The 14,272-nt window shown below is 38.4% G+C and overlaps 1 protein-coding gene across 4 annotated transcripts in view; it reads right to left on the minus strand.

The window, feature by feature from the left end:
• zfhx3 (zinc finger homeobox 3) overlaps positions 1 to 14,272 on the minus strand; it is a 460,260-nt gene that overhangs the window by 24,064 nt on the left and 421,924 nt on the right. For 3 of the 4 annotated variants that reach the window (XM_041786249.1, XM_041786242.1, XM_041786258.1), the window contains one exon: positions 8,985 to 9,092. The exons of the other annotated variant lie outside the window; for it this stretch is intronic. In XM_041786249.1, coding sequence (XP_041642183.1) covers positions 8,985 to 9,092 — 108 coding nt within the window. The remainder of the gene's footprint in view (positions 1 to 8,984; positions 9,093 to 14,272) is intronic. 4 annotated transcript variants of the gene reach the window in all.

The raw sequence follows: 14,272 nt of genomic DNA on the forward strand, positions 1-14,272 counted from the left end.
AAAAATAGTAAAGTCTGGAGCTCAGACAGTTCAAAACATGACAAATCAAAGAGGCAGGGCAAAACAAGCATGTTTCAAAGACCACTCAAAAAGGTTTGGCAACCCACTTTTGGGTCTCAGCCCACCAGTTGAGAACCATTGGTTTAGAGGTCCTGTTTGAGTGCAAGTAGACTTTTTAGGGTTTTTAAGTAATACTGCACTTCTAATGTCATGCAAACATGCAGCACTTAATGTTTTCATCCCATTTTTGTCTTAAAAACTCATCTGATGATTACTGACCTGTTACTGTTTCACATAAGTTCAACTTTTTATGTATTTAGCCCATCTTTAATCCATTTTAAGCTTGAAGTTTATCGTTCTATAATCTTTTATCATTTTCATATGTTTTATAATTTCATGATCTTGATTTTTTTTCACCTGCATGTCGGATTCTAGCACCAACTTAATGTTTTAACTACCTTCAGTCTTTTTCTGATTTTACAGCAGCTCAGTGTTTCTTTTAATTTCTTTAGTAACTGACTAGATATTATTTTAAATAAGGGTTATCCCCTTAATAATCTCTAAATAAAGAAAAGGACAACAACAATATTAAAATTGGGTCAAATTACTCGCAATTTTACAAATGTCAAAACAATTTTCTGATGTGTTTGTTTCATCAAGACTAATCAAACCCTAGTTTTTTTTTTTATTCTAACAAGCTGCACATATTTAGCAATTTTACCTTCTTGGGACAACCCTGACAAACTCCTATGACTGATTAGATTTACACATCTTGTAGCTTTTCATGGAGACCACTTCATGCCCCCCTTCATCCTGTGACCTTAATGTCAGTCCGTCTGCTGCCACCCTGACCTCCTCTGCCTGGTCATTACACACAGACCCCCCCTCATCCAAGCCAAACCTCCTCTGACAGATACATAGATAGGGTGGTCTTTTGTTTGAAAGCACAAAAAGAAGCAAAGCGTGAGTGGAGAAAAGGAACCTTAAGAGTCAATTAGGTGATTATTAATTCATGCCCCTTTTCCGTAAACCACAGGCTTCTGTGCTGTCGAGTCCCGTAAGTGAATTGGACTTTGGCACCTTGTCTCACCTCGCAGGGCTGGACTGTATTATTCAAGCAGCAAAGGGGGGCTGTCAGCACACTGTGCTGGTCTCTGGAGCAATCACAGCCTTGTTGTGCTTTTAAAGAGGAGGGGGGGTTAAGATGGCGGATGGACAGGGTGACTGACACAGCACAGACTGAATTAACTATGACGGGTCATCTGCCATTGAAATGTTCCAGGAGTGCAATCACAGCTGCTATTAATCTGTTTTGTCCTTGATGGAGGCTTTCCATATTCTAAAATGGTAGTTACAGTAAAAGCAAATATGTGAGGAAGAATGTAGAAAGATTCCTGGTTAGGGGGAATTCCCCTCCTACTGACTGACATGGGGTCCTCATCATCTCCAGAGCCTCTGCCCCCTCATTACCACAGTTCATGTCTGGCTGTGGCAGCCTCAACTCTCTGGTTGTGAAACAAAAAACAGTAAAAAACCCCACACATAACCTATCATCCAGTCCGTCCATGCCAGCCAGTCTGCATAAATTTACTGTCACTTTGCCCAGAACAGCCGCAGTCTGACAGTCATTTTTAACTTAAAACCAAACACACAAATTCTCAAACACTCAAACATTGTCATTGGTGCACTTTCTGATCCCTGAAACCTTTCACCTTCACACTGCAGAGGCCTCCTGATGTCCCTCTGCTCCTTGCGATGCAAAAAAAACCCTTCCCTACATCTATTCCCTCTGCAAGCTGGCCATTAATATGGAGATGATTCTACTCCCCAAGTGCTAAATTCATCCTCCTTGAATGATATGCTAACAATACCTGAATATTGTCTTTTCCCTTTCCCTATATCTGTCCAGGTTTTTAATCTGCAGCCGGTGTCAGAGCCCAGAGCAATAAAGGGCAGAAAGTGTTCATCTTATACTTCTCAGGTAATTATTATGCATTCATTTTAAAAGCAGAAAACTGAAACCTTGAACTAAAGATATTGAAGGTACATATGAAATCATTTCCTGTGACTCCCTGGTCATATTTCTTATTCCTATTATAATCCAGATTTGCATTTATAGAACAAATACTTTAAGATGTAGAGACAGAGTTTGCAGCGTTATAACATGATTGCAAGAAAGGGGAAATCTGAGGTAAAGAATTTGAGAGTGCATATTAATTAACTGAGGTGTTATTTATCTTCAGTGTGCTGAATGGACGGGATGACACAGCGTTCACCTTTACAGGACGTTCAGAGACACATAGCAGCAGTGCTCGGCCATTAGACACCTCGTGGTAAAACTCATAAACACTGAGCTTTCAGGGAGTTGGCTCACAAACAAGGACAATTTATGGCCTATTATCTTCAAAGACAAAAGGAATTACAATTTGAGGGATGACAAGCACTCAAAGGACGTGAAATGAATATGTTAACATTTTCAACGCTCTGTCTCCTGATTTCTCACACTACTTAGGGTTTAAAAGCAAACACAAATCACTGCTGCACTGAATATCTCCCTGTTTAGAGTCACATGAAGTGAAACTTAAATAACTTGGTTGTAACTAATCAAAAGCGTGCAATTTCAACTCCAAACATAGCTAATATTTAATATACATATCTGCACTCTAATATGGAGAACTTAACATTTGGTTCATAGAGCACAATAAAAAAGGAGCAAACTGCAATGCCACCAATCTGGGTCTAGGGGATGCTAATCATCTTCATTAAAAGGATCAAATCCTGCAGCTAGAGTGAAAAACACCACATCTGATTCCCCTGCATACAAAACAAACCTACATGTGCACATGTGAATACTACAGCACATTTAAAAAAGCTTGGACCTTTTATTTTTAATCTGAGCTGAATTCAGAGCAGGGGAGCCTGCACTGATCATCAGAGAAAGATGCTAACAAATTGGGCAGTCATATAAATATGTTATAGCATTACATGTCAAAATGTGTTATCTTATTCAAAAAAATATTGATTTGTGCAATTCTACAATAAGAAAAAAACTCAAAGCAAAACCTCTGCCTAAGGTGTTCTTTCCATATAGCAAAATCTTTCATTATGTATAAACATAGTCTTTACAAATTTATATTGCACTTATCAAGCCAAATATGTGAGTGTGAAAGCAAAATGTTTCAGGCATAATGGTGGGATTATAGCATGCTCTTTTCATTCACAAACAATGTGTAACAGTAAGCGGCCTCTAATCAAATGCTAAACTGGAACCTGCATGTCACCTTTAATTAGTGCTTCACAAATTTATGACAAAATACTCCCACATACTTTTACCTGAACAATACTAACATGTAAGGTGAAGCTAATTAGCCAGCATAGAAAGTGAATACATTCACTGCATACAAACACTAAATATTCTGTTTCATGTTTCTATTGAGGAAAAAATGCAGCATGACAGCAATGAAGGCATCTAAAAGCACCAATTAGTTTCATTATAAAGATTAAATCACTCTCAATTTATTAAACTCATACACTGGTAATGGCAAAATTATCAGTTTTTGTGTTTAACCCAATCTAACCCTCACCATATACCTAGACAGGTTGCTCCTGTCTTGTGACCTGTGTGTCATAATAGACGTTACAATCTCACTGGCTGCCAACATATCTGCCTACGGGTACAAATAAAGTAACCTGAATCTCAACCTGACAGACTCTGTTGTTCTGAACAGCTTCAAATGTTTGTTTGATGTTATATTGTATATGAAAGGAAAAATCAAACACAATGGCATGATTCAGGACTTAAAATATAGAAAGACAAGTAAAAATAAATTTTCTCATTGATATCTCTTTTTGAGTAAATGTCCAATCACTGTTCCTCTTTCTCACTTGTTAACATTTTGTTTTCTATACACTTTCTAGTTGTTTATAATTCTTACCCATGCTTATACTGCTCACTGGTGTTTTAATTGCTCATGTTTTTTTGCATTTCCTATTTCTTATTCCATATTGTTGTTTTCCCACCTCATTTTGTTCATATTGCTATTATTTATACTTTTCTTTGTGTCTATATTGACATGACATTTCCTATTGGTTTTACATCATTTAAATGTGTTGCTAACCCTGTGTGTTTCCTATAACACTCATCGTTGTTTTTATACACAGAGAAGGACAGTGGATAGAATTGGAAACAGGGATCCAGAGAGTGTCGAAGATACTTGCGGAAACTGTCTTGAACCCGATACCCCACATATCTAGCTCATCTATATTTGTCATTACTGTTTACACTTGCTATTATTGTTTATATTTTCTATTTTGTACATTCATCTTATTTAGATGTCCTGTTTCATTTCTATTTTTTTCATACTTTATTGCTCCTTCATGCAATTATGACAAAAGCTGTAACCCTGAAATTTTACTCTAGTGATAAATAAAGTACTTCTGATTTTGAAGGAAGTGAAAATTTCAAAGTAGATTCTTTGTTTACAATTCCATCCAGGATAGTGATATAACTTTAAATTGATCACATCTCTTTCGAATTAAGTTTTTAAAATGTATTTGTCCCCTTTTAAGTCAGTCTGTTTCTCGTAAATTGAATAACCTGAGAATGTGGTTGACATAGGCTGCAGAATACTTTCCAACCTTTGCACTAGTCTGAATGTCCAGAAAGAGCTGTAGAAAGAATTAATTATCAGGCTCAATTTCAGGGGATTACCCTCTTCTAGCCCTAAAACTGAAAAATAATTCCTTTCACACTCATCCTCATCAATCCTGCACCCTTCTAACTTTCTCATACATTTAAGCCAAATATGTCAAAGCACAGTGTGTCCATAAACAGTTCCTCTCCTTCCTCTGCTCTTTGAACGTTCCTAACCACCCTACACTTGTTCCTCTGTTTTCCTCCATTCTGCATCCCCATACATTCAGCTGCTGCATAAATACGCCACCTGCTTTAATGAAGGTGAGCGTCCTGCTCCTCCTGAGCTGAAACCCTTCCTCTTTTAGGCGCTGCTGTCTCAGCTTGATGAAGAAGGTGTGAGGAGAGAGGAAGGGGCTTACGGCTATCCATTTATACATATTTCATGGCTAACATTAAAAATGACCCTTTGAATTACTAATCACGCAGGCTGATTAAACTACAGCTACCGCCAACATGAACAAAATATATGAAGATTTTTGGTGTTTCATTTCTAATCACTTTTTTTAAACTGGTTTTTATTTCCATCTAAGGATATACAGTTTGTCTTTATATTGTAAATCATGAAAACTTGCACCACAGCTGCCTGCAAGGTGGAGGTATATGACATTAACATATGCCTGAATGCCTGTACATGAACATATAAGTATTATCTTTGAGATAAATAAAAAAAACAACAATAATGAAGGCATCTTTCAGGAGCTGACATGCTGAATACATATGCATTTTACAAAGGCTTCTGATGTACCTCTAAATGATTTTAATGAATACTGAGGAGCTGCAGAACAAGAAAGAGAAAATAAGATTGACAGTAGCTTTAAAAAGGAAGAAGCCTTTTTTCTGTGCACACTAATGCTGTCTGTCTGACAGTGACTGTCATTTGTAAAGGAACAATGTTGTGCTCTGTTCCAACAGCTACATGACAATGATGAGAAGAAATACTTCAGTAGTTCTAATGATGGACCCCAGAAACAGCTCCGCCTCAGACAGTGGGAGACTGAACACCTTTCAGATAAATAACAGGTTGGCCAGGACGCTCATACACCACATTCTTACATGCACGCCATCTGTGTGCCGACTGTACAAACATCTTCAGACAATCACCAGCCAAACAAGCACTCCTCTGTTTACCAAATGCATTGTGAGGTCTTCCCTGCTTTCTCTCCTACAAGATAGCTTCTCTGCACTCGCTCTGAATGGGCATTGTATTCATCATCACAAAAGTTTGAAGTACAAAAAAAGGACCCTTCCATTAAACTACAGCTGTCGAGCTTTCGCTGACAACACAGCCTTGAACCCAGCACCCCACCCTACCTACCCACCTTTTTTCATTGACATCAAACAGAACCTCAGACCTGGTTCCCTAATGCACATGCTATTTTTAACTAAGAGTTTCTAATAAGCTGCTGGGAAGCTGTAAATTTTTCATATGCAAGCACATATTTCCTTTGTGAAAACACAGAAACACACTTATTTGGTGATTAGCGACTGACAGAGGGGAGGAAAGGAACTGAATATGCTTGTATCAAATTGCATGCCTTTCAAAAAGGAGAAATCCTAATGCGAAGAGTCGTCTTCCTGTGCACCACAGGTATGAGTGAATTATTAATCGGCCAGCTCATTTTAATGCTTTTTAAAGTGCTTTATTTTGATGTGCTAAAACATACTTTTAGCCATATTCAGTCAGGCATGCATATCATTATTTCTTCCATCAAAGAAGAGTGTCGCCCTTTCAAAGAGCACAAACAACTCAGCCTCATTTAAAATAGAAGTTCGAATATCAAAGACATTTTACAAAGGCTGGGCTTCAAACACTGTGATGAAGTTTTTTTTCTACACTTTATAAGAAAAAAAAATCTTAGGTATGCAAAAGGTCTGGATTGTTTTCCAGCTTTTAACCTGACTAGTGTAAATCAAAACATCCTGCAGTAACACAAGAAGTGAGACATGTGAGAAGCATCCATCCAGGCCTGTAACTGTTCAGAGTCATCACTATCAGAAATCTATTGAATCAGACATGTCTTATTGTTTTTCACACACAGGCTCACAAAGTAAACTGAGCATGAAAAGGAAAATTAAACTCTATTTCATCTACATTTAGGTATCAGGAACTTGAATACAATCAACAAACAAAGCACAATTTAAGATTTAGGACTAATCAGATGAAGTGATACACATGTGTTATACTGTATGAAAGCCAAAATATAAAGTTTATACACATGTCAGTAAAATTTTATGCCAGGCATAAAACTGGGTAGTAATGCCACCTGTGGTCATTCAGCCTCTGTATTATACACTGTAAAATAGAAATAGTTGAGCTTACTTAAAAAAGGTGAAAACTCTAAATCTGCTTCTGCTTACTGATATGATCAATAAAGAAAAAAAGAAAATATCTATAGTATACAAATAGACGTTCAAATTGCATTCATATAGGCAAACTGTATAAAATTAACTTTTTCATTTTACATGTTAGAGCTTATACTGCAATATAAAAAACAGTTTGAACATTGTATTACATATAAATGTTTTCTTTATTTTGGAAAAACCAAAACCCCACATTTTGCTTGTTATGCTCTTTTAAAAAAATTTATATATAATATAGTATAATGGTTGTGATGGTCAGACTCCGAAAACAATCGTTTTTAAATCAAGTAAATGTAATCATGTAAATGATGCTTTTTTGAGATGGAACTGCATCATCTTCTCCCAAAAATGAGAAGTTTTGTTCATGTTTCAAATCTAACTTTGGCCAAAAGATTGCTTGAAAACAGTGCATAGAACTGCCTGATGAGCAAAAACTCACTGGGGAAGCATCCCTCTGGACCCTCCCAAGTTTGGGTTAACCCCCTAATATCAAACACGTCTTGATTATATCATCCATTATTTGGTTTCTCCTCACAGGTAGTACTTCACTAACTTAGTCAGTTACTTCACTCATGGTGCAAAAGTGTCCAATGCCCACAGGCACCTTAGGAAAACTATGCAGATTCAGGGACAATTGTCAAATTATTTGAGCACTTAGCACTTTATGACATAAAATACTTAAATTGTTTGTATTGTTAACTTAGAACTAAAAAATGAGTTCTATCAACTCAGAGAGAGAGAGAGTAAATTTTTTAACCACCTTTTACTGTTTGGTTTAAGAGTGTTGGTAAGTGTAGAAATCTTCAATATGATTGACATTTTCAAAGAAAATCAACTATACCCATGATTTATGTAACAGTTTTTAAGAGTATCTATATTGGATTGAAGAGTGAAATGATGTAAACCAAATAAGGATGTTCAATACTTGAACTCTAAATAATAAGAAAATTAAAAAAGAGAGAGTATCTATATTGGTTCTACTTTAATAAGAATACAAAACTTTTATTAGCTGTAGCACTTTTTGTTAAGAAAACTAAGACTGCTATGAGGGACCTCAACTAGTTGTGTCCTCAGTCTATAATATCATTGATGTTATCCTAAAATTGTAATCATATGTAACATGCATTATAGTGGCATCCAAAAAGTGTCAAAAATGTCCCAATTAAAAAAATGTGTCCAATTTAAAGTTAAAGATTAAAATTGTATAAATGTTTCCCTTTTTGTGGTTGATAATGCCATCATTAGCCAAACATACAGGAAGTAAAAGTATCTGAATTCCACAAAGGCTTTTAAGTCTTTTAGTGTAAGACCCCCAAAGTTTAAAAAAATATACCATAATATGAAAACATGACTCAGCTCTGAGCCTCAGATTCTTCCAAAAATTCTCTAAATGCTTCCTTAAAATACAGCCTACACTTGACCACACATTGTTTAGGCCCAAAGCTCCTCCCTGCACTGTAAGCTCAGCCCTTAAGTATTTACCACCTCCACCTGTCAATAAAGAGCCATACAGATAAAATCCTCCTGCTCTGATAACATTACAGATCTACGTGTTGTCTGTGTGTAACAAAGTATAGCAGGGGGGCAGTGCTACCACGTGTGTACATCCTGCTCATACAGGCCCCTCTCTCCTCACATCACCTATTGAACAAAAACAAAACATGGGTCACATGTCACCTGAACATATTCACTAAATTGAGTTTATTCTAAGTGTGTCTGAAAGGATTTTCTGCCAGAATTAAACAGTAGCATTGAAAAACCAAAAATGGACTCAGGGAGTTTTAGAGTGGGCTTAATGCTTTAAAAGCTTTAAATATTTTGTTAAATATATTTAATATAATTTAACAACAGGCCTGTTGTATAGCACCATTCAGCTGCAGGGCCCCATGTTTCCCCTTAATGTGTGTGGTGTAAATATTGGCCTTACCTGTCCCTTTGGTGAGCTCCTTCTCCCCCCCACTTTCTCTGTCTTTGGTTTGGTCCTCCTGGTCTGTGGTGGTCTCACTAGCAGCCTCCACATCCTCACTCAGCTCTCCTGAAGGGGGAGGGAGGACGGGATATGTAAATTACCACGCCATCAGAATTGGTGGAAGCACTTAAAGGGACGGCAGCGTTTTTTTCTATAGGAGCTCACAACAATTACATATGCTGACACACAGTTGCAAGGCTGGCAGACAAAGAGGGCAGAATCTGCGTTCTGCTTTCTGTCCTGTGCTGTCTGATCATCCCTCTGACATTCTGACAAGAAATATAGAAAATAATCTGACTTATGAGGGAATTAGAGTAAAATATTTACTGGCAAACTGGTTTACAGGCATACATTTTTAGTGTATATTTTAGAACAAATATATTGTTTTTCTCCATGTATTCATGACCATGAAACAAATATGGTTTCCTCTGTTTAATGTGGACATAAAACTGTGGAAAAAAGCAAACATCTGCTCTGAAGGGGGCAGATGGAAAAATAATTGTGTGAGCAGCAGTATCCTTCAAGAGAAAGACCTTATACTTGACATTCTCTTTCTCACACACCAACACAAACATGCACACATAATACAGACCTGTCCCCTGCTGCATTCTGCTAGACTACTTACATCCCCCAGCCTCATGTCACTTCCTCTATCTCACCATTACAAAAAAAAATCATAAATATTTAAAACTTTTAGAGCCACATTTCATTTTATTTTTACGCCGAGTCAAAGGCAGAAATCCCCTGTCACCACCTTAAAAGCCTCAGCTCGATACATCAGGCCATTTAGAAGCGTCAAAGTCCAAACAATGGATATCCAATAACGCCATTTGTAAGTAACACACAGAGGAAAAGATAGCAAAACAGATAATAAAAAGGGCATCAATCTTGTTTATTTCCCTCCAGTGCCCCCTGAACATCCCCTTCGCCTGTTAAGTTTGTTTAAAAGTAGTGGGACTTGCATGCAAATGCATTGATTTGACAACAGTAAACTAGGCCGCAGTCAATAGGCCCTATCAGTTATTACACCAGTCAGCTAATTCTCAGCAAATGTACTTAAATACTCTTTAGAAAGTGCTTTCATGTTCAGGTCTCGGCTGTATGAGCTATTGATGTATTGACAATGCTACAACAGCTACTGAAATATCCTGTTCAAGTATTCAGCCCTGCAGTCATCACACAGCCAATCTGAGCTCACCACATGACTACCCGCAGCCAAAACCACTTTTATGATGCTACATTATCCCTACACTCACTGGTTATCCTGTCACTTATGAAATATTACGCACTGTGTACACAGTCAACATCATGTTCTCTAACTCAGCTTTGTGTAATTATCATAGATACACTTTAAACACTGCTATAAATTTTATTTCAAACATTTCACTTTTTCTCTATCCAGAGATCTGCTAACAAATTGTGTTAATAAGATAAAAATTTATTTAATAAAGTTATTTTTATCTTTAATATTTAAATTTTCCTTCCTCCCGTGTATCAGAAATATGTGTTTTTCTCATAAGACTTAAAAATGTAGGGCGGGGGTCATCAACTACATTTGTGCAAGGGCCAAATTTTGTTTTGACAGGCGCTTTGGGGGCCAGACTTTCAAATTATCTGAAATGAAATAAATATTTGGTCCAAATAACATATTATTGTATCAGTGCTGCTTTCAAAATGTGAGTCATTTTTAAGCATTAACGGATAGATCAGTCCCTGTCACAGAAATATTTAATCTACATATTTCTAGGACTGCCATGTTGTCCATCAATAGGTTTGACGCTGTGTCCTGATTGGTGAAAAACAAATGGAGGGAACAGGTCTTATATTTTGATTCTCCCTCTCCAAGAGCATGGAGTTGACAGAAAACAGCAGATTTAATCAGGATGTGTTTATCATGTATCACATTTACTTAGAATAGCTGATGGTGGATTTCTCTATGAAATGGATCGAACATGAAGTCATTCCTGATAAAACTCTCACAATCTTGATAAGTTTGGGGTTAATTTGAATGATGTATGGGTTTAAGACAAAAGATACCCAATCATCTTTTTTTCCTCCTCACATATCCTGGATTTAATCATCTTTTGGGGGCTGGATGGGGAGATCTAGGGGTCCTGCAAGTTGATCAGCACTGATGTAGAGTATGTAGCAGCAACTATTTTCCTTTTATTTATAGGCATAACTGTTTTTCTTGTTTAAGGCAGACAAAAATGTTGCTTCATGCTAATCCACATTGGGTTATTAAGGTTAGAAAGATTTAAGTAAAGGGAGACTCCTTTGTATTTCTGGCAGGATAAGAGAAACATCTACCATTTCCTGCTTGCTGCTGTGGGAAACAGCTGTGTGAACAGAGTGACTGCTGTGTATGCTGTGTTCTTCTTACTCATTATGATCCTGTAATCCAATGATTGTGCCTTTAAATAAAGATATTTTAAAGGAACGACAGCAGCAAAAAAAAGCATTCTAAGACTTCCTTGGATCCCACACACATCAATACATTTTTTTCTTTTATTTTTAACCCATGTTTCTATTTTGTTTCCAAGGTAACCCATGAATTCCATCCATTATGGCCCATCCCATCCCATGCTGGTGAGGCGGATCTTAAAACATTCCCAGAAAAACCAGAGATCTCCTGCCGAGTGAGTCACACAATCCCATCTAACTCCCCGCCCGCATAAATCTCCACAACTGTGCAAGAATTAGGATACTGTACTGCTGCATAGGTGCTCAGATTACAAAATAATCCCCAGGTAAATTTTTTCACCTTTAAAAACGGGGCAAGGTGTCATTTCTTAGCGACGTGACACTTGTAGTGAGACTAATTCCCCACCTACACATTAATACACACTTTGTGCTTTAACATTACTGTGATAGGCAGGCAACATTTTAATGCCATTCAGCTTCCCTGTACCCACCCCCAACTTCCTGCACACATATTAAACATTATCACTGATATGTTTTCTCCCTCCTGTTTTCTTTATTTAGATGTTTAATCAAAGTGTGTGACACTTTTAGCACACACAACACAGAGCCCCTTCCATAATTTATGCAGAAATGCAGACATTTAATTCCAGGAGCAGCGTTACATCTCTAAGTGGCAGATGGATTTGCCTATTCCTCTTCTCATCTCCAACGGTATTACAGAATGATTAAAGCCAGGCCGGCCATAATTAATGAAAGGTCATGAGTGGCCTAAGAGTAGGATGCAAATGGAAGAGACACTAAAATTGTAGTCATAGATTAACTCTGGAAATAGATGAGGAGAAACACTCAAAGCTATGGCAGCAGGCCATTTCTAACCCAAATCTGAGACATGTAAAGGACAATAGCCTGAAGGTTGTCTTCTAATTAATTGTCTTCATTAACCATCCTAATACAATGATATGAAACAGTTCCATTAATCTAATCATGCAAGCTGAATAAGCCCATTGCCGACACAGAGATTACACTCATTTGTTCTGAGCATATAAATATCAGCTTTGCTCTGCCAGTCACTCAGCAGGGACAGTCCATGGTCTCTCTGATCCACCATCTCACAGACACACAAAAAACGCACACACTGGAGCAGCACACAGGCGCTTAGCAGCCTTCCTCCTCCTCTTGTGCTTTACCACTGAGTGCAGAGGCTTAATCTGGCCCATAGGTGTCACTCCATACAAGCTGGGAGAGAGCAGCTCCCTCACACACATTAATGAGGTGCGGGAGGGCGGGTGTGTGGGGGAAAGCAGCAACAGACAGAAACACACAGAGAAGGAAGGAGGAGGGGGGTGGAGGGGGGTAGAGAAGAAATATGTGGGAGATGACAAAAGCAGATGCTATGCAAGAGGCGTCCGGTGAAGATGAGACACTGAAAACGGCAAGATTACCTTCAGATGAGAGAGAGCGGCCTTCCTTTTTCCCCTGAAGAGCAGTGATTACAGTAATGCTAATCAGACTGACAAGCACAAACGGCCCGATAAATAATTGATGGTAACCACTGCACTTTCCAGTATTCCTTCCCAGACTGTAGAGAAGAGCAGCAGCAAGTAATAATAGTCACTCTAGATATCTTTCACTAGGTCAGGCTCCTCCTCCTGCATGCTCGGCCTCAGCAGAATACACTGCCGGGATGATAACTGCTTTTTCTTAAAGTACAAAATTCCAGTCCTACCTGAGAATGTCCTCCTCAAACACTGGTGACAGTCGGCCCTTCTTAAGGTTGCATATACACTTTTCTCAGTCAACATCACTGTCTCATTGCTATCTCACGGTTTTTCGTGAGTCCAGGAGAACCAGCGCGGGGGTGTCTCCCTCTCCCCGGCTCTGGAGTGCTAGGAGCGAGGGTTGAGCTCTGCCTCTCTCCGGGGCTCTTGTGCCGGAGCTGTGTGTGTGTCTAAGCTCTCATTACTCTCATTATGATTATTGAGGCTGTTGTTATCATTTTAACCAGGTGTCACAGGATGGCACTGCATGTCAAAGAGGTGTGCACCCCCCCTTCACACAAACACTAGATTTATCCAAGGCCTGGACAGCTTCCTTTTCTTTAACGCTGCACTGTTGGATAAAGAGCAATCTTATTTCACACTTCACAGACTCTATCTTTCTCCCCTACTTTTTTCTTTTTCAAAATCCCCCTTCTGCTCCCCCCATCATCCCTTGCACCCCTTTTCCTTATATCAAAGTTGGCCTGACTCCGGACTAGAGGGTGCAAAATGAAAGTGACAGGAGGGTACCATGGGACAATGAGACACAGGACCCATGCTGAGGGCTTTCATGCATTGTCCGCTCCTCATATCAGCACCTCTGTGCCCCCATATGCAAGGCACCCCCCTCCTCCCCCTTTATAGCACAGGAAAACCCTCCCACCCTTCGTAACCCCCACCAACACACACAACGCGCACGCTCACAGAAGCGTCCTCCTCACATGCTACCTCTCATAAAAACCACAACAAACCAAAACATGGCCACCATAAAGGCTGAGACAAGAGGGACTTCAGCTCATGACCAATAAATAAACCACAACAGGGTTTTACCATTGATCTTACTGAGCACTGGACAACAAAACAAGTTAAAATTTGCAAAAATAAAAGCATTTGAATGACAAGCATTCATGCATTCTGATACACAGCAGGGCTGTCATAAGATCCTAATATTTAATCGAGATTAATCTCAGAATTTCAGTAGTTAATCCTTTTAATCATATTTTAAAATTCCACTACTTTGCATTCAAAACAGTTTTTTGTGTCATACTAATTTTTTTCTACTGT

This window comes from Cheilinus undulatus, linkage group 1, assembly GCF_018320785.1.
Source record: "Cheilinus undulatus linkage group 1, ASM1832078v1, whole genome shotgun sequence".
Classification (NCBI taxonomy): Eukaryota; Metazoa; Chordata; class Actinopteri; order Labriformes; family Labridae; genus Cheilinus; species Cheilinus undulatus.